Source organism: Bufo gargarizans, chromosome 1, assembly GCF_014858855.1.
Source record: "Bufo gargarizans isolate SCDJY-AF-19 chromosome 1, ASM1485885v1, whole genome shotgun sequence".
NCBI classification, from domain to species: domain Eukaryota; kingdom Metazoa; phylum Chordata; class Amphibia; order Anura; family Bufonidae; genus Bufo; species Bufo gargarizans.
The window spans coordinates 302,531,272-302,553,509 of NC_058080.1; the positions used below are offsets into that span (position 1 = coordinate 302,531,272).

The following is a 22,238-nucleotide window of genomic DNA, read 5'->3' on the forward strand; positions in this document are numbered from 1 at the left end:
GGGGGGGGGGGGTGGCAGGAGCAGTACCAGCTCCATCAGCAGCAGCCAGTCTAGAGTTGCTGATATGCAGCTTTCTCCACCCGCATAGTGAAGAAACTACTCACCAGTAGTGATGGACGAACATCTACCGGGACGGTTTGCGAATGCGATCGCGATCAAATGTTTGCAAAGCGCAAGTTTGCGGTGGGTCCCATTCATTTTAATGGCAGGAGTCCCACAACATTGACAGTGACATACCAGATGTATTATTCGAATTTGCGATCTCCATTCATTATTTTTTTCAATGTGAAATATCTGCAATATAATTTTCGCATACATGCATGCGCAAATGCACTATACAGTACCCAAATGCACTATAAAGAAAGTATATTGGTATAAAACACCCCGCTTCAATCAATTTTTTTGTCGGAAATTATTTGTTCCAATAACGCTTGCCCCTCTATATACCTGCAGTATCGCAGCAGAACCGCACACAACTGCTGCACTATAATATACTTTCTAACATAGAAAGTATATTATAACATTGTACAAGGAAGGCAAGCCATTAGAATATACATAAAGATAAAATGTATCCTTTAATAACGTTACTATGAGGGTCCATTCACAAGTCCGTAAGTGTTTTGCGGATCCGCAAAACACGGACACCGGCAATGTGCATTCCGCAATTTGCGGACCGCACATCGCCGACACTGTAATAGAAAATGCCTAATCTTGTCTGCAATTGCGGACAAGAATAGGATATGTTCTATTTTTTGCAGAAACGGAAGCACAGATGCGGAAGTGCGGATCCGCAAATGCGGTTGCGGAGAGCACATTCCGTATCCATTGAAAATGAATGGGGCTGCACCCGTTCTGCAAAATTGATGGGAAAAGATGTGGACCCATTTTGCGGATGTGTGAATGGAAAAGATATCCCTCAAAATGAAAATAAATGAAATTATTAAAGTTAAGCAAAAAGCATAGATGTGGTAGGCAATAACAAGTGCTCGGCGGCACCAAATCAGAAACCATATGTCCTACCACAATCCGGGGGGTTCCAGTGCACATGCATGAATCCCGGAGGGAAAGCAAAAAACATCTATCCCTGGGCTAGATGATGATGTGGTATTGAAGGAAAGGGGCAAAGAACTGTTCCTGATATTGCCCTACAGGGGGGTGCTATTCTCGCCCTGTTAGCCTAACCACAGACCACTCGCCCTGATAAGAGCGACCCCGTCCGGAACCTTACCCTATATAAAAATGGCCCTAGTAAGCCCCTAACCCCTAGGCCGCTGACTTCCAGGTGATCACTATATAGATCTATGTGTTTTTGACAAATTATAAAAGTATATTATAAGTATATCGCACCCCTCTGTGTAGCACACCTATACCAGTCCTTAAAATTACTTTTGTGGCCCTATTAGCTAGCGTTTGGTGTCCCTAACAGCCTGTCCCTGCTCCACACAGCAAGCTCTCCCTACACTGGCAAAACACTGAATGTAAAATGGCGGCCAGATCAGGTTTATTTATAAGGTAGGGGGTATGTCCATGTGCTGAAACCTCTCAATTGGCTGTCCTGTACCACCTGATGGATGTGTCATGGGTCAAAGTTCTTCACAATGTAAAAGAATATGTTCGCATGTTCGGTGAATCACGAACACGCAAAAGTTCGCCGCAAAACGACCGGCGGGCGAACCGCAAGGCCATCTCTACTCACCAGCAGCTAGACATAGAGCAGAACCTGATCCAGCAGGTAGTGGCATACTTAGAGTACACCCAGCCACCCAAAATATGGAGCGATTGACCTTTGTCAAGATGAATCAGGTGTGGATCAGCCAGGATTTCCATCCACCAATGCCTGATGCATCAGATTAGATCATCTATGCTGCCCCACCCAAACCTTAACAAAAGAAACCGGTTTCTTCTGGCTACCTGCCTCAGCTATTATTCTTATGCTACCACCCGCCTGATGCCACACATCTGATGCCAAGTGCTCCTTCTTACAACACCATCATCAGCGGGTACTGTTATTGCCACCAAGCTCCCCACTCTGTCACCGGGTCACTCTGTGGTCTCATCATTTACCGGCGAGTGCTGCGGATTATTGAATTGTCTCCTGATGCTGCTGTCACCTCCACACTATGTCACCTTGCTACTCTGTGGTCTCCTCATGCTGCTGCCACCACCACACTGTCACCTTGCCACTCTGTGGTTTCCTGATGCTGCTGCTACCTCCACACTATGTCAACTTGCCACTCTGAGGTTTCCTGATGCTGCTGCAACCTCCACACTATGTCACCTTTCCACTTTGTGGTCTCTTCATGCTGCTGCCGCCTCAACACTATGTCACCTTGCCTCTCTGTGGGCTCCTCATGCTGCTGCTGCCACCTTCACACTTTGTCTTTGTGCCACTCTGTGGTCTCATGATGCTGCTGCCACCTCCACACTCTGTCATTATGCCACTTTGTGGTCTCCTGATGCTGCTGCCACCTCCACACCATGTCACCTTGCCACTCTGTGGTCTCCTGATGCTGCTGCTACCTCAACACTATGTCACCTTGCCACTCTATGGTCTCCTGATGCCACCTCCACACTATGTCAGCTTGCCAATTTGTGGTCTCCTCATCTTGCTGCCACCTACACACTATGTCACCTTGCCACTCTGTGACCTCCTCATGCTGCTGCTTCTGCCACCTCCACACTCTGTCATTGTGCCACTCTGTGGTCTCCTGATGCTGCTGACACCTTCACACTATGTCACCTTGCGACTATGTGTTCTCCTGATGCTGCTGCTACCTCAACACTATGTCATCTTGCCACTCTGTGGCCTTCTCATGCTGCTGCTGCCACCAACCCTCTCTGTCATTGTGCCATTCTCATGCTGCTGCCACCTCCACACTATGTCACCTTGCCACTCTGTGGTCTCCTGATGCTGCTGCTACCTCAACACTATGTCACCTTGCCACTCTGTGGCTTCCTCATGCTGCTGCTGCCACCTCCACACTCTTTAATTGTGCCACATTGTGGTCTCCTGATGCTGATGCTACCTCTACACTATGTCACCTTGCCACTCTGTGGTCTCCTCATGCTGCTTCCACCTTCACACTATGCCACCTTGCCACTCTGTGGTCTCCTGATGATGCTGCCACCTCCACACTATGTCATTGGGCCACTCTGTGGACTTCTCATGCTGTTCCCACCCTCCCCACTTAATGACTGGGCCACTGTTTTGCCTTTTTGGCCTGGTTGATATCATCATTTATTTGACCCTTCTTCTGATCTGTCAGAAGGAAGAAAAAATGACACACACCACAGATCCTGTCTGTGCAGCAGCGGTAAGGCCTGTATGGTCAGAATTGGCTTATGATTTGGTAGCCAAAAGCAAGAGTGGGTACAAAACACAGAAGATATGCAAATATTTCATTCACATGTCATCTCTGTTTTGGATCCACTCCTGTTTTGTTTTGGCATTAGCAATACTGATGGATTACTGACCAAATGCTGACCGAGTGAAGGTGGATGCTCAACAGACAGGATCTGTTTTTTGGGGGGTTATTGTTCTGACGGTTTTGAGGAAGGGCAAAATAATCAGTGATTTCAACACAAACTTACTGCTGGCACCCTCTCCACTCTGTCAGGGGGGCTCTACTTGTATAAGCGTTTAATAGAACAGGTTCTGTAGACATCTATGTGGAATCAGCTGACGACGGTGTAAAAGAAGTGCGCTCTTTCACGTTATAGTAGGATCTTGGGCCTCTGCACGGTTCTTTATACCAGACGCTAACATTGACCTGTAAGGTTGAGTTCACATTTGAGTTATTTGGTCAGTTTTGGCCACATAACTGCCCAGAGAAGTGAAGTGTGCAGTCATTTCAAGATCAACGCTTGTCATCTCTGTGTCATACTGACTCACAGTATTGTTTCTCTACCACAGCAGACTCACTATGCGTGTTGCTGCAAGGCACAGTGTTCTACACCACTATATAGGCTCTCTGCAGCCAGGAAATAGATGTTTTTTAACGCAATTCGCCACAAATTAATTCAGATCGAAATGAATCTTTTCGGAAAATTCGGCGAACCGACCGAATCGAATTTTTGAGGAATTCGGTCATCTTTAGTCATGGGAATCCAATGCTTAGATGTTGTGGTGCCTACTCACCACAGCACCTAAGGGGTTAAACAACCACGTTTGGAGTTATGTCCAATGCCAATCCTTGCAACAGAATGTAAAACTGTAATATACTGCTGACTTCCACTGCATATGGTGTGCGCACAGCTCCTTTGCCCACACTATCCCCGAGCTGCACATATATGGTGCTCGGCATTGGGTACAGCTCACTAGCACTATAAATGTTCAACAAATTTTCCAAGGCGTTAAAGGAGTTGAATAAAATATCAACAAAATGTCTGTCCTGGCTGTGCCTAGTTATAGGGCTGGGTTACAATACCAGACACAGCCAATGGACAAATACATTGTAATCTCTCATACAACCCCTTTAAAGAGGACCTGTAAGCTTTATATTTTAGTAAATATGTGTATACCCCAAAAAACAACAATACCAGTGCATCTTTTTTCAGAATTCCAAGTTATGCTGTCCCTGTTATTTTTCCTACACATTTATGAATAAATAAACAACTAGCTGTTACTATTCCCCCTGTCCAAGCAATCATGTTTGAGTGTGTAGGGACATACCGTACACCCAACTGGAAATGTCTAATTTTTATTGAAAGCTGAGCAGAGAAAGTATGAATATCTATATTTATATACATTTGGCATTGCAAACCTACCAGTTTGACATAGCCTTCATTGTCTAGCAGTAAATTCTCTGGCTTTAAATCACGATACATCACACCGATCTGATGCAGATACTCAAAAGCTTCAACCACACATCCAATGCAGAACTTAGCAGTACTCTCATCAAAACTGCCTCTGTGGGAAAAAAATTGACATTTTTAGTGTAAGTGTTTTGAATTGTCAGCAATGCATCATTTTGACGTTACACGTGCTAGATAACAGTTTGGTTTGGAGTGCCCACACAGTGGTTATTCCAAATGTAATTTTTGGGCAGCTCCTAAAAACTATTTGTTCACTCTCCCAATTAAATAATAAAAAAATAAAAAACTACCTATTTGATCAAGTGTCTGGGTTAGTTTCATCCCATGCATCTTGCATAGATAGATCTAAATTGTAGTAGACTGTTATATATGCATCCTCCTACTTTGCCATGTTGAGCTATTAAAATATAATTTTTATAATTAAATGTACTTATCATAATATACTTTTAGTATTGACACAGTAACTAAAATTAATTAAAGTGTAATTATGAGAAAGATTTACCTGTCTCTCAAGATGCTCCATAGTTCTCCACCCAGACATACTTCAAGCAACATATACACATATTTTGTGTCTTTGAAAGTGCGGTATAACCTAAAGAAAATTGCAACAATGCACATCGTTCAATCATTGCACAAGATAAAACATGCATTCGGAAAATCTTCAGACTACAGTACTTTTTATTCTTTTGCTGACTTCTGCTAAAATTAAAATCACGTTTTCCCCATCAGTCCGCACTCAATATGCCATAATGAGAAAGTTAAAACAGAGTTTTTGAAATATTTTCAAATTTATTAAAAAAGGAACAAATAACATTTTGTATGGACACACGTATTCAGACTTAAGATGCTTCTACACCTTGGTCTTTGCACAAGGTTGCAACATAAAATGTGAAAAGAGTGAAAGGGTTGGAAGATTTTCCACATGCATTGTACATTAGTTCTGTCTGCCATTCTGCATAGTGGACACTGGACAGGTAAAAACCAGCGCAAGTAATTGCCTCTGGTAGTTTAGAAAAGTAAACCAGCTCAGCTGTTAGTTTATTCTGACTTAGTATCACAGTAGCTAGTGGCATTTAGAGATTTCAGGATTATTACCACCAGGGGCAGACACCAACAACAGAGGGATCATGTACAAGAACAGTATATGGAGGCCTTCGAGAGGTTGTCCAAGGTAATTAAAGATCTTGGACAAGCCTTAAAATAGAAAAAAAAAACACGTTATACTCATCCCTTTCTCCGGGTCCATTCTCAGTAGCACTGGTCTGGTGCTGAGATACAGCATGTGATTGCTGCAGCCAATTACAGTCCTCAGCTGTCATTTTTATTTAATTTTTTTAAACCATTTAAGGGCTTGTCTGAGTTTAATGATGAGCAAACTGGTTCTACCAGTTCAGGATTTGCTCTGAATGTCTCAAAAAAATCAGATTCAGATGAATCAGAATTTTTGGGGAGAGATACCCTTTCTCATTAAGGAGAGCCCATGGTATACATGCACAGTATTGCAAGCCAAGCGATACCCCCCTGGGTTTCTGTGAAAGATATTCAAATTAGCTTTCTTAAACCTATCTGACGCTGGCAGATGTTAGACATGATAATTTGCATATATTTTACCTAGAAATCCGGAGGATAGTTGTCTAGCCTACAATATTCATCACGTAATTCAGTTTTCAAAAATTCTGTGAATTTTCAAAAAAATTTGTGAACTTCAAATGAAACGAGTCTTGACTGGTTCACTCATCTCTATATGAGATTACCAATCCACCAGTATCTATGAGCTATAAAAAAGAATCTGTATAGCCAATTACTAACTGTGGTATCAAACCATCTCTTCTGACAGAAATAGTTATGATGACGCAGTAGCTTGTCATTCCCAACTTTTCATTTAATAACACTGGATATTTGCTATAAAACATCTAATTTACTGCTCTTCAGAAAGTAATGGATGGGAATGCGCATAGGCATAGAAGTGTGCCCCAATCTACAGGGCTGTACAAATGGTATGTCTGCCCCTGATTACCATTGTCTCTCCTACACAAAAGTTTATCAAACATCTCTTTAAGGCCTCATGCACACGACCGTGCCGTTTTTTGTGGTCTGCAAACCGCGGATCCGCAAAAAACGGAAGCTGCCCGTGTTGCCTTCCGCAATTTGCGGAACGGGCGCCGGCAATATAAATGCCTATTCTTGTCCGCAAATCGCGGACAAAAATAGGACATGTTATATTTTTGTGGTGCTGCGGAACGGAGCCACAGATACGGACAGCACACGGAGTGCTGTCCGCATCTTTTGCGGCTCCCTTGAAATTAATTGGTCCGCATCCGAGCTGCCAAAACGGCGGCTCGGATGGTGACCCAAACAATGGCCGTGTGCATGAGGCCTTATTGTGGACTGTAGCACTGACCCAAAAGTCCAGCAGAATGGTGTCAATAGCCAATTCCTTATGTACTGGTGCTCTACTGGTCACTTGAAAACTAAATCTTAAGTCATGTTATTCATACAGTTGCTGCAAAAACTTTTGAGACTGACACAAATTTTGGTTTTCACAAAGTTTGCTGCTTCAGTGTTTTTAGATCTTTTTGTCAGATGTTTCTATAGTATACTGGTGGTGACCCAATCTTGTAGCTGAATAGGAGACAGTCCTGATGCTTGTTGGACTGTCTTGGGTCCCCTGAATCCTTCTTCACAGCTATTGAACCTATCTCCTTGAAGTTCTTGATGATCTGATAAATGGTTGATTCAGGTGCATTCTTATAAGCAGCAATGTCATTGCCTGTAAAGCCCTTTTGCTGCAAATCAATGATGAATGCATATGTTTCCTTAAAGGTAACCATGGTTAACAGAAGAAGACAATGATTTCAAGCACCCCCTCCCCTTTAAAGCAACTAGTTTGCTCTTCTAATTCAATCAGTATTAGGGTCCATTCACGAGTCTGCAAAAGGGTCCTCATTAATTCTCTATAGGCCTGGACGTGAAGTGGAGAGCACACTATGTGCTCTCCGCTTCCGCATTTGCAGAGTGCGTCCCCGAACCTCCGGGTTTTTGCCCCGAACTTTCAGTCCGCAGCTCCGCAAAAGATAGAACATGTCCTATTCTTGTCCGCAGCTGCGGACAAGAATAGGCATTTCTATAGCTGGTGCCGGCTGGGTGTGTTGCGGATCCGCAATTTGCGGGTCCGCAACACACCACGGACGTGTGAATGGACCCTGACAGTGATATCAGTTGCCTTGTCCTTGTTAACACTTTCTCATGAGATAATGAGAAGATCACTGAAATGATGTTAGCAGGTTATTTTGCAGCAGGGCTGAAATGCAGTAGGAATGGGTGTTTTGTGATTAAGCTAATTTTCCTGGCAAGGAATGACTTTGCAATTAATTGCAATTCATCTGAACACTCTCCATAACAATCTACAGTTAATGTAAACTGCCTCCATAAAAAAACTGAAGCAGCAAACTTTGTGAAAAACAAAATTTGTGTCACTCTCAAAACTTTTTGCCATGACTTTAGCCATGACTATGCATCATCCATCTGTTCATACTTACTTGACTATGAAAGGGGAATGAGCTTCCTGTAAAATATTCTTTTCTGAGTGTATATGTTCTTGTTGTCTATTATCAACAATGTGCCTCTTCTTTATACATTTCATAGCAAATACTAAGTTTTCATTTTTCACTTTTACCTACAAAAATACTGATTATTTGTATCACCATATACATTTTATAATAATATCATTACACATGCAATAATATAAATTATATGTGCAGATATATATATATATATATATATATATATAAATAAATAAATACATAGGGGGATAGATAGATATATAGATAGATAGATACTGTAGATAGCGTTGTAAAAAATAAATTACTTTAGAACTTGACAAAAATGGAGTAAAGTGATCAGATTTATACATGTAGAAGTATAAATAAAATACACAGTTGCCTCTTCCATACACCACTCTATGCTGCACACATATTTTTGACTCCTTTTAGCCATGTATCTTTTTCTAAACACTTTTTGAAATTGTTGAGAAAGTGCAAAAAGTGTATAAACCACATAATAAATTTGGTACACGCTGTGTATTCTATTTTGTTGAGCAATTCCAGACAGAATTATAGGAATTCAAATAGAAAGTATATCTAATGGTTCTGTAACTTTACATTATACATTGCTTTTTTTTATAATTTATATAAAACCATTTAAACCTATAAAGCTGCCTTAAATGTTCCTGTGCCTGTCTGTGACAAGCTGTTAGCATCCTTACTGCATTTCTTTTGCAGATCTACTGAATTGCATAGTCTACAATAGTGTTAAGCGAATCAAAGCATCCAAAGTGGAATTCCATCCGAAGTTTAGGAAAAAATTGATTTGCAACTAATCCAAATCTCCTGCCGCTTCATGGTAATCTATATTTTTCTGAAATGGGTGCTACACGTGTTACAAAATGAAAGTAAGAAGCCTGGGAACAAGAGATCACTCATAATGCAATGCAAGCAGCCAATCAGCAGATATCCAGCCCCTGTGATGTCACGGCCCTATAAAATCCTAATCCCGCCCAGTATCCTTCATTTTACAGTGAACTGAGCATAGGGACAGATGTGTCAAGTGCTAGGGACAGTGTTTAACACAGCTTAAATTGTAGAATCTTGGATAGACAAAAGTAGCAGCAGAAGAAGGGGCGGTGGGGGTGGTATCAGTAGCTGCAGCAACAGGCCAGAGCTGCCAGTGTCATCCACAGGTAGTGTTTTGACCAGCAATCCAGCTGTCCTTGAATGGTTGACGGTCTTCAACATCATCCGAACTGACATCAGACACCTACAGGTAGGAGTTGGTGGGTTCATCTGACACCATGCTTAGTTAGCATAGCCCCCTGAACCGGCATGGGAATTTTTAATCAAGTGTGGTCATATATAAGATCTGTGCGCAGAAGGTGAGGCGAGGCCAGGGTGCCAACACAGTGGCCTGGTAAAACTGTTTTGTTAATGTAGTGATACAGCCTGATGCAGCAACCACTGCATCTCCCAGTGACCTGCACCCCTTCTCCAGCAGAAGGGAGCTGTGTTTCCTTACCATCATCTACTGGTCCTGATGTTCCTCCCCCTCCTCGTTACTAATTTAGCCAGCAATTGATCACAGAGGTGATTGCAAAAAGACAACAGTATTCATGCACTCATCCAACGGCACAGAAGCTGAACGTGCTCCTAGCCAAGTTGCTGGTACTGCAGTCCCCCCCTTTCCATGTGGTTGACTCTGCCCATGTCAGAGAACTGATGACTTGTGCTGAGCCAAGGTTGAAAGTACCAAGCCATCATTACTTCTTTAAAAAAGCTATTCCAGCCCTGCACACGTATGTTGAGCAGAAGATGGGCCGGTGCTTCAGCCTATCGGTGTCTGGTACAATTCACGGCAGCACCAACTTGTGGAGCTGTAACTATGGTCAAGGACAATATATGTCGTTTACGGCCCACTGGGTAAATGTGGTTTCTTCCCAGGCACCCCAGGACTTTGGCCAGGTGATGGCAATTCCGCCTCCGCATTCTCATGCTGTGATTCTGGTGCCAATGCAGTGATGAGCAGCAGGGGCAATATTCGAATTTGCAATATTTCGCAAATATTTGGGTGAATATTCGCAAATTCGTGATCTCCAGTAATTATTTTCTTGATTGCAAAAATTTGCAATATAAAAATTTACGATAAAAATTTGCGATACGAAAATTCACGATCAACACTACTCCTAAAGTCAAAGATATTACAGCCTTCTAATCGGCCCACAAGCAAGAAGCAGTGAGGATTTATGGGTACTGATGAAAAAAAATCTAGAATATTCGTGATTACAAAGATTTAGCACCATATTCTAAATATTTGCAAAATCTCGAAGTGCCAATATTCGCAATAAAAATTTGCAATTAAAATATTCACGATCAACACTACGCCAATGTCCCCTTATGTCTCCTCCTCCTCCACCTTGTCCTAAGCCTCTACTGTAGGCATAGTTCAGAGTGGTCCTCCGGCATACCACTTATGCAGAGCACTGTGGTGTCACAGTGTTCTGCACCTAGGTTATCCCGGGTGAATGGAGTCATACCAGGGAGGAATTGCTCGGTGTAATCAACCTAGAAATCGAATCCTGACTGTCTCCTCACCAACTGAAGATCAGAACCATGGTTACTGATAACGGGAATAACATTTTATTGGCTTGACGTCAACTAGGGCTGACGCATGCACCCTTCATGGCGCACAACTTTAATCTGGTTGTAAAATGGCCAGAAAACTATGCATGCACTTCAGCCATTCTTACCCTGCTAAATATGCCCTCCTTGAACTGCAAAGGCAGAATAGTGTTCACCAACATCGCCTCATATGCAACATTTCCACACATTGGAACTCTACCTCCCACATGTTGGACCGGCTACATGAGCAGAGGAAGGTTGTGAACGATTTCTTGACGATGCAGATGGACAGGGGTACTCCCCTGTGTAACTTCGATATTAGCCAGTGCCAGCTCATGCATGACACCTGCCGTTTTCTTAGGCCCTTTGAAGAGGTCGCTTTTATGTCAGTCGCCAGGACTACGGGACAAATTATTTTATCCCACTCCTTCACGTCCTGGAGCAGATGCTGACAAATCTGGCTGGTCAGGGGACATGAGATGTGGTGCCTACATCTCACAGCCACCTGAGTCCTGTGGGATTGAACTGGAGGAGGAGGAGGACAAGGAGGAGGAGGACATTAACACCCAGGAAATATATACAGAAATAGGGGGTTTATCTGCACAAGCAACAGCAGCAGGGAAAGCTGGAGGGCGATGAGGAAGACCAGGCAGATGACCCCACACCCCAACACACCATGACAGTATGAAGTGGAGATGGAGGCAGGGAGTCCCTTTGTAAATGGCCAGATGCATGCTGAGATGCTCGCTTAGTGAGAGCCGAATTATCACCATTTGGCCCGAGGGATGCCTGCTGGATCCCCACGATCTTAGACCCTCGCTACCATGACAAAATAGGGGCCTTTTTTACACCTGCTGAGAGGGATGATAAACTCAACTACTATATAGACATCCTATAAAGTCAGTTGGTCGCTGCCTATGTGCGCCATCGCCGATCCTTGCGAAGGTCTGACCGGGGGGCTCTCTGCACTCTTGCTCCACTGCCATGACTGCTGGAGGGGGAGGAGGGGCAGGATCAGCATCAGCTCTGTCAGCAGTACCTTTAGTCTTCAGTCTCTTATGAGCATGTTTCTTCTCCAGCCTATTGGAGAAACCAGCAGCAGGACATGGAGAAGAACCTGAACCAGCAGGTGGTGGAATACTTGGAGTGTAAATTAAGAAAGTTTGTAGCAGCACTTATGTAGAAAATTATATGACTGATATGGTGGTGGTGCCAGTGGAGATGGGTACCAGTCTGAAGCTCCCCCATTGTTCAGAAATATTGAAAGAGATCGCAGCACTCCCAAGTATTTAAAACTTCTGGATTTTATTCACCAAAACGTGCAACGTTTAGACCCTACATGGTTTGAAAAAGACCATGTAGGGTCGAAACATTGGAAATTTTGGTGAATAAAATCCATGAAATTTTTACGACTTGGGAGTGCTGCAGTCTCTTTCAATATACTTGGAGTGAACCCTCCCACCCCAGATCCAAGATCCCCTGGACTACTGGGCAGCCAAACTTAAATGTTGGTTGCAACTGGCCCAGTTTGCCCTGGACAAGCTTTCCTGCCCAGCCAGTAGTGTGGCATGAGAGCGGGTGTTTAGTGTGGCGGGGGGCATAGTTACCCCAAAGAGAACTCACTTTTCACCACAAAATGTTAAGAGACTAACTTTTGTAATGATGAATCAGGTGTGGATCAGCCAGGATGTCCACACATCAATGCCTGATGCATCAGACTAGATCATTCTGGCAGTAATGTTCTGACTGCAGTGTGCTGCCACACAAGCACATTGTGAAAAATGGCCTGTTACTTCTGCCATGTGCTTCAGCCACTATTCTCATGCTTCCACCGGCCTGATGCCACATACCTGTACCTGCTGCCTCTTCTGCCATCTTCTCCTACTGCCAACATCTTGTACTTTTACCGCCACTGCTGTTCCCCCACCTCCCCACTCTGTGACTGGGCCACTATGTTGACTCCTCATGCTGTTGCCACCCTCACCACTGTAAGACTGGGCCACTGTGTTGACTCCTTATGTTGTTGCCACCCTCCCCACTATGTGACTGGGCCACTATGTTGACTTCTCATGCTGTTGCCACACTCACGACTCTGTGACTGGACCACTGTATTGACTCCTCATGCTGTCGCCACCATTACTATTTTTTTCTTGGGACACTAGTGTTCCTGTTTGGCCTTGTTGACATCACAGTTTATTTTACCATTCTCCTGATCTGTCTGAAGAACCGAATGAAAAACACAACAGATCCTGTCTCTATAGCATCTATAAGGTCTCTATCACACGGTCAGTATTTTGCATCAGGATTTGATAATGATTTGGAAGCCAAAAGCAAGTGGGTTCAAAACACAGAAGAAATGCAAATATTTCCTTCACGTGTCATTACTGACCAAACACTGACCATGTGAAGGCAGATATTCAAAAGACAGGATCTTTTTTTTTGGGGGGGATTATTCTAATGGATCAGAAGAAGGGAAAAATAAACATTGACATCAACACAAACTTACTGCTGACACACTCCCCACTCTGTCATGGCACCACTACTTGTATCAGTAGGTAACAGAACAGGTTCTCTTGCAATCTATGTGAAAACAGCAGACAGTGTACAATGAGACCACTCTTTCATGCTATAGTAGAATGAGTGGATAACACAATACCTTGTCTATTAATCAGTGTGCACACCCCACAAACAGTGAAAAGAGACAGCTCTATCATAATTTAGTAGAATAAGTGGCCAACAGGTTAACTAACAATCTATGTGGAAACAGCAGGTGCTGTAAAATGAGACTGCTCTTTCACTCTGTAGTAGAATCTTGGGCATCTGCACGGTTAAGTACATTATTCCTGATGGAAACATTGACCTGTAAGGTTGAATTCACACTTCATTTATTTGGTAACTTTCCAGCAGTTACTGTATGGTGAGCCAAAATCAGGAGTCAATCCTACTCGCAGATAAGGTATCATGAAAAGATCTGCACCTATTCTGTGTTTTGGACCCGTAACTGACCAAATAAGTGAAGTGTGAACTGAGCCCAATAGTGATGCACGCCGATGCGCACATCCATATACTGTATGTGACATGCCTGTCATACTGACGCACAGTAACTGTTTCACTACCAGAAAGGACTAGCTACGCATGTTGCTGCAATGTACACTGAGATACACTTTGCCTGCAGGCCAGGATATAGCTGATCTAATGCGGTTTGTGACTAATTAATTCAGAACGAAGCAGATTTTTGGGAAAAATTCGGTAAAGCATCCAAATAAAATTTTTGAAAACTTCGCTCATCTCTCCAGTCTGCAATACTATTTGGCAGTAAAAAAAAAAAAAAAATACATATGGTGTTAAAAGAGCCTTCCACATAGAATAGTTTCATCGTTCAATATAGAATCCTAACAAAAATGATACTGTAGTAACAGGATGCCTAGCAGTCAGAGGAAGATAACCATCACTGGCCACCTTGCTTCTTCCATTTAGGAGGCTGGTACAGTGACAGCTAAAACAGTGAGTAGAGTAAAATGGGTTATAGCATACAGAACAGGCATATCTGACATGTTGGGTTCTGAATAAAGTAGACCTTCATACACTTAGACAAAACAGTGTAGTTAAGTTGAAACAGTGTAGTTAAGTTGACTCCTCATGCTGTTGCCACGCTCACCACTCTGTACAGTACATTATAAAACAGTGGTCCCTCAAGATACAATGGCCTTAAGATGCAATATTATTAACTTAGGCTACTTTCACACTAGCGTTTTCAATTCCGCTGTTGAGATCCGTCATAGGATTTCAATAGCGGAAGAAAACGCTTCAGTTTTGCCCAGTTTTGCCCCCATTCATTGTCAATGGGGACAAAACTGAACTGAACGAAACAGAATGCACCAAAATGCATTCCGTTCCTCTCGGGTGCGCCCCCATCGCGGACAGAAAAACTCTGCAAGCAGCGTTTTTTTTGTCCGCGATGTGGTGCGGAGCAAGACAGATCCATCCTGACACACTATGTAAGTCAATGGGGATGGATCCGTTTTCTCTGACTCAATAGAAAACAGATCTGTCCCCTATTGGCTTTCAATGGTGTTCATGACGGATCCGTCTGGGCTATATGAGACATAATACAACCAGATCCATTTATGACGAATTCATGCGGTTGTATTATTGTAATGGAAGCATTTTTGCAGATCCATGACAGATCCGCAAACAACGCTAGGGTGAAAGTAGACTTAAAATGGTCTTTCTTGTAATTGTAAGTTTAAATTGGACTCATGCAATTCCTCAGTCTCAGATCAAACCAACCAATATGGCCATTTCTCTGATAAAACACTTGTATTGTTTTTTAAGTTGCTCCTCCTTACAGTATAGTGCAGGCCCTGCACTGCCCCCTGTCTGTGCCAGGATGAGCTACTCCTTCGGATGTCAGGTGGAGGTGGATCCATTTTATTTTTTGGTATACTGTGTGTATTGTACAGGACCCTGAAGAAGCTCCTGCCCTCATCATAGAAAGTGATTTACAGCTTTCAGCATCCATTTCTGGCTGTTCTATGTAAGGACTTGATTTATCTGTCTTAGTTATCTGCTTATTTTTCATTAATCTTTATTTTCTATTATCTTGGAAATGGGATGTCATTTTTCGGCTTTGGAAACAATTACTAGAGTTATGGACTCAAGTTACAATGGTGTCAACAGACAACAGTCAGTCCAGGAACCAATTAATATTGTAACTTGAGAGGCCACTGTTTATATTACTTTGCCACAATCACTGAAAATTTTAGGCAATTAATCAATAGGCAGTAAAATTCCTTACAAGCTCCACTCTTCCGAACCCACCGACACCCAATGTAGTGATAATCTCTAGGTCATGGAAAGGTGAGGTTGAGGAGAATTTGGAAACAGTTTCCATCATCTGAATCATTTCCAGTGACAGCATCTTGTCAAGCTGCCTTTCTTTGGATTTCCTAAAGAAAGGTCAAATCACATATTTGAAGATGTTTTTCAATTTCCAATTATTAGACAGAACATTATACTATGTGGTAGAGGATTTTTTCTATGGTAAGGGGGAAGAAGGAATTCAATATGCATTTATATCTAATATATAAGGCTTAGTGTATGTATGTATGTCCGCTAAAGGAATCCACATCGTCGCACTTACAATCATGAAATTTTGCAAAGCCACCCCCTGTGACTCGGGGAACATCATAGACTATGTTTTGAGTGGAAATTTTCACCCTGCGCTTTCCAATTATTTGCCAAAAAATAAGCTAAGGAGTGGGCTGCTGTGAAGGTCGAAGTTAAGCGGGTGGGCTGCTGTGTAGGTCACATTTTAAGGAGGTGGGGTACTTTTGGGGGGTCAGTGTTAAGGGGTGGGGGGCTGTGGAGGTCACTGTTAAGGGGGCGGGGTGCTGTAGAGGTCACTATTATGGGGGATACAGTCAATATCTTTTAAATGAAGTAGATGAAATATACCCGTACGCAGCCGGTTCCTTCTGCTAATATATATATATATATATATATATATAAAAGAAGAAAAAGTCCAGCGGGAGCACCAACCGGGTTGCGGGTGCAAAGTCCAGCAGAGGGCAACGGCTGTACCCAAGATTTGTAGAGACGAAAAAAGTCGGACTGCACTCCAAAATGATGGTGAAATAAAGTGTTTTAATCACCCATAATATGGCAACTTGCTCACAAGAGCCGAAACGTCGCAAGTTGCCATATTATGGGTGATTAAAACACTTTATTTCACCATCATTTTGGAGTGCAGTCCGACTTTTTTCGTCTCTATATATATATATATATATATATATATATATATATACTGTATATATAATTGTCTGGATATCCCCTTTGAATAGTCTTACCATCTAATGTTTTATTCAACAGATTGGAGGAGATTTTTAAAAACTGGTGTAAAGGAAAACTAGCTTAGTTGTCCATTCCAACCAATCAGATTCCACCTTTGGAATCTGATTGGTTGCTTTGGGCAACTAAGCCAGTTTTACGTTACACCAGTTTTGATAAATCTCCCCCATTGAGTAAATAACCACAGCTGCAGGAGAAAATGAATTCAATAATAACCTCCTCAAAATGTTTCCTGTAGCTGCAAGTAATATTTGCACAAAGTTGAAGAGGAATTTTGGACTATTTCCCCTGAAAATTTATCAATACTTCTAGAATGCCTTGCAAGCATGTTTTTGGTTTATCTGAACAGAAAATTACTGAATATTTAAAAATTCTACAGAAAAACTTGATATAGTACTATAAGAATTTAAAACAGCAGTATTAACCGTTTGATAATATATTTCCTTGGATATATGATGGCTTTCTTAATATGAAAACCAGACTAGACCACGTATAAAGAACTGTTCACCTATTAAGCATTTGTCCCAAAAAACAGCATTTTTACGTTTCATTTTAAAAAAATTAAAAAAATTATGTTACGTAAACAGACAAAACCCACCATAACATGAAAAAAGGAGCTTACTTGGCATGTCGTCTTTTATCATCTAGTGTCAGGTTGGCAACATAGCCCTCAAGATACTTTTGAAGTTCTTCAAAAGTTCCAACAGTCTGATTAAAAGTCCTAAAGCAGAAAAAAATTAAAATGTTAATGTCAAGAAAATCTAACATGTCTTGAATCTATGAAATGCAGTTTGAGTTCTTTTTTCATGAGAAAAATCATTTCAGAACTTTTTCCACCTTTAATGTGACCTATAAACTGTACCACTCAATTGATAAACAAACTGAAATCTTTTAGGTGGAGGGAAGAAAACAAAAAAATAACCCTCTTATAACTGGAGATGTAGCTGTGTTCAGAATTAAGCAATCACATTCAAAATCATGTTAAATAGGAGTCAGCATAGACCTGCCATCATTTAAAGTGCCTCTGATTAACCCCAAATAAAGTTCAGCTGCTCTAGTTGGTCTTTCCTGAAATTTTCTTAGTCGCATCCCACAGCAAAAGCCATGGTCCATAGAGAGCTTCCAAAGCATCAGAGGGATCTCATTGTTAAAAGGTATCAGGCAGAAGAAGGGTACAAAAGAACTTCCAAGGCATTAGATATACCATCAAGTGGAGAAAATATGGCACAACAATGACATTACCAAGAACTGGACGTCCCTCCAAAATTTATAAAAAGACGAGAAGAAAACTGGTCTGGGAGGCTACCAAGAGGCCTACTGCAACATTAAAGGAGCTGCAGGTTTATCTAGCAAGTACTGGCTGTGTGGTACATGTGACAACAATCTCCCGTATTCTTCATATGTCTGGGCTATGGGGTAGGGTGGCAAGACGAAAGTCTTTTCTTACGAAGAAAAACATCGAAGGCAGGCTACATTTTGCAAAGACACATCTGAAGTCTCCCAAAAGCATGTGGGAAAAGGTGTTATGGTCTGATGAAACCAAGGTTGAACTTTTGGGCAATAATTCCAAAAGATATGTGTGGTGCAAAAACAACACTGCACATCACCAAAAGAACACCATACCCACAGTGAAGCATGGTGGTGGCAGCATCATACTTTGGGGCAGTTTTTCTTCAGCTGGAACTAGGGCCTTAGTTAAGCTAGAGGGAATTATGAACAGTTCCAAATACCAGTTAATATTGGCACAAAACCTTCAGGCTTCTGCTAGAAAGCTGAACATGAAGAGGAACTTCATCTTTTAGCATGACACAACCCAAAGCATACGTCCAAATCATCAAAGGAATGGCTACATCAGAACAAGATTAAAGTTTTGGAATAGCCCAGCCGGAGCCCAGAACTGAATCCGATTGAAAATCTGTGGGGTGATCTGAAGAGGGCTCACAATCTGACAGATTTGGAGTGTTTATGCAAAGAAGAGTGGGCAAATCTTGCCAAGTCAAAATGTGCCATGATTATAGACTCATACCCAAAAAGACTGAGTGCTGTAATAAAATCAAAAGGTGCTTCAACAAAGTATTCGTTTAAAGGTGTGCACACTTATGCAACCATGTTATTTTATTTTTTCTTACCTAAAAGATTTCAGTTTGTTTTTCAATTAAGTTGTACAGTCTATAGGTCACAGGTGGAAAAAGTTCTGAAATGATTTATCTTTGTCAAATTTTTTTACTTTTTTTACATCACAGAAACCTGACAGGGTTGTGTAGACTTTTTTATACCCACTGTACTTTAAACTTAGGCAGTAAGAGTAATGTCTATACTTAAAGACTTAAGCCTCTTTCACACGGGCATCATGGATTTGGGCCGGATAAGATGTGGGTGCATCGCGGGAAAATGTGCGATTTTTACGCATGAGTGCAAAACATTTTAATGAGTTTTGCGCGTGCGTGAGAAAAATCGGCATTTTTGGGTTAGGTGTTGTGTAGATTTTATTATTTTCCCTTATAACATAGTTATAAGGGAAAATAATAGCATTCTTAATGCAGAATGCTTAGTAAAATAGAGCTGAAGGGGTTAAAAAAAAACTATTTAACTCACCTTAATCCACTTGTTCGAGCAGCCCGGCTTCTCTTCTTTCTTCTTCTTTGCTTTGCAGGAGGAAAAGGACCTGTGGTGACGTCACTGCGCTCATCACATGGTCTGTCACATGATCCATCACCATAGTGATGGATCACGTGATGAGACAACCAGTTAATATTATTCCCATCCCATGTATATACGACCCAATATCAAAATCATTGGAACCAATGATAGAAAATATATGGATCAAAATTTAAATAAACAGTAATTCCACTACTCAGTATATATTCAAATAATCACAATTTTTATTAAACATTACATAATTACAAAAAACTGGCTTCACATGATTTAGAACATTTAAAATCTCATAGGTTGGGGGTATATGGTTATATTAACTCATTAATATAAAAGTGCAAGTGCATCAGGGTCGTATGAATATTGTATACATGTAGTATCCTTACTGACCATAGTATATAGATATAACAGCAGATATCGATTGTTGCTTCTACTCAGCTTACAAATAATCTATAAGATGCTTTAATGGAGTATTAGGACATCACACAATAGTAATTATTTTGATGCCCAATTGGTATCATGCAACATTTGATACTGCAGGATCAGAGTTTTATATTAAATTATACCACAATATAATATATGGTTAAAAAATGCAATCCATACTGACCCAAATTATGTGATGTGACAGACCATGTGATGAGCACAGTGAAGTCACCACACGTCCTTTCCTCCTGCACAGCAAAGAAGAAGAAAGAAGAGAAGCCGGGCTGCGCGAACAAGTGGATTAAGGTGATTTAAATCTTATTTTTTTAACCCCTTCAGCCCTATTTTACTAAGCATTCTGTATTAAGAATGCAATTTTTCTCCCTTATAACCATGTTACAAGGGAAAATAATAATGATCGGGTCCCCATCCCGATCATCTTCTACCAACCATGCGTGAAAAAAAATCGCACCGCATCCGCACTTTCTTGAACATGCTTGCGATTTTTCACACAGCTCCATTCACTTCTATGAGGCCTGCGTTGCGTGAAAAACGCACAAAATAGAGCATGCTGCGATTTTCATGCAACGCACAAGTGATGCATGAAAATCACTCCTCATGTGCACAGCCCCAAAGAAATGAATGGGTCCGGATTCAGTGCGGGTGCAATGCGTTCACCTCACACATTGCACCCGCGCAGAAATCTCGCCGGTGTGAAAAAGTCCTTAGAGAAGCCACTTTAAATGCCCTATTCAGGAATTCTGAGTTGACAGAGCATTCCTCATTCAGGACCATATTCATTAGACATAGTATCTGTAAGAGTCTATGCCCACTGGTGTCTCCCTACTCCTGGGCAAGGTCGCCATGATATTCAATTGTTTGCCTGCTGGCATATTCCTGCTTCATTTTCCTGGTGCATGGCCACTGATGCTCCATCCGTCCACGCTAGGCCTCTGCAGCCCTCTGCTTTAGGGCTTGTACACACATTCTCTTTGTCCCCTAAAAGGCCAGTGTGCATGCATACTTATCTGTCTCTAGACTATAGCTGGCTGGATATTTAATGAGAAACCTTTCACCACAAAATGCAGTCTGCAGGCAGCATGTTATAGAGCAGGAGGAGCTGAGAAGAATGATACATAGTTTTGTGGGAAAAGATCCAGTAAAACTTGTCATTTATACATTAAGGGGTCATTTTTTAACCAGAAATGTGTCTATATTAGGCGTATTTCTGGTGCAGATTGCAACCCAAAGGTCCTTTGCACCACAATCTATGACTTCTCTCCGCTCACACCAGGTCTAAAAAAGTAGGCATGGCGTCGGCAAGGAAGGCGTAGAAAATAGTGTAAATGTAAGTCTACTTTCACAGTCGTGGTTGGTGCTGATCCGGCACCGATAATACAACCGCATGCATCTGTTCAGAATGTATCGGTTAGTATTATCTTTAACATTGCCAAAACTGATCCATCTTGAACATCATTGAAAGTCAATGGGGGATGGATCTGTTTTCTATTGTGCCATATTGTGTCATAGAAAACGGATCTGTCCTGACACACAATGTAAGTCAATGGTGACGGATCGTCAGGCGGACACCAAAACATTGCAAGCAGTGTTTTGGTGTCCGCCTCCAGAGCGGAATGGAGGTGGAACAGAGGCAAACTGATGCATTCTGAACAGATCCTTTTCTATTCAGAATGCATTAGGGCAAAACTGATCCGTTTTGGACCACGTGTGAGAGCCCTCAAATGGATCTCACAAACGGAAACCAAAACGCCAGTATGAAAGTAGCCTAAGACAACTAGGAACTTACATTTAGAAGCGGTGGTGGATCTGCCGAACTTTACTTCGACAGATCCACCGCCAGCACAGGGACTAAAACACAGGTCTTAATAAATGTGCCCCTTAGTCTTCTGCTTTTTCTGACTTGTACATGGATGCCATCTTATCAGTGAGTGATAGCATCCCTTGTATAAGTGTGTATCCAGAGATGGCTGTCAGTCACTGATAACTGCGCACAACAAGAATGGTCTTCGGTTCAGACAGAGCAAAGATTTAAATGTATAAATGACAAGATTAGCTGAATGTTTTCCCATAAAATCATATACTGTATCAATCTGCTCAGATCCTTTTGTTCTATAACATGCTGCCTGTAGATTGCACTGCATTTTGCAGTGAAACATTATGTTTAAGCAACAGAAATAGTTTTTCAAATGATTGTTTTATGGTTTTTTTTTCATGATTTGAAATTTATTGGTGCACATATTTAAAGAAGAACTCCGAAAACCATCATATTTCATTGCTGCGACTAGTGCATCTCAGAATGTGTGGGAT

At 41.7% G+C, this 22,238-nt stretch overlaps 1 protein-coding gene across 1 annotated transcript in view; it reads right to left on the bottom strand.

Moving 5' to 3' along the window:
* Positions 1-22,238, bottom strand: part of PRKG2 (protein kinase cGMP-dependent 2) — a 124,814-nt gene that overhangs the window by 45,433 nt on the left and 57,143 nt on the right. The window contains exons 9-13 of the mRNA XM_044279417.1: positions 17,458-17,556; positions 15,784-15,934; positions 8,355-8,491; positions 5,318-5,407; positions 4,768-4,909 (exon numbers count right to left, since the gene is read on the bottom strand). Coding sequence (XP_044135352.1) covers positions 4,768-4,909; positions 5,318-5,407; positions 8,355-8,491; positions 15,784-15,934; positions 17,458-17,556 — 619 coding nt within the window. The remainder of the gene's footprint in view (positions 1-4,767; positions 4,910-5,317; positions 5,408-8,354; positions 8,492-15,783; positions 15,935-17,457; positions 17,557-22,238) is intronic.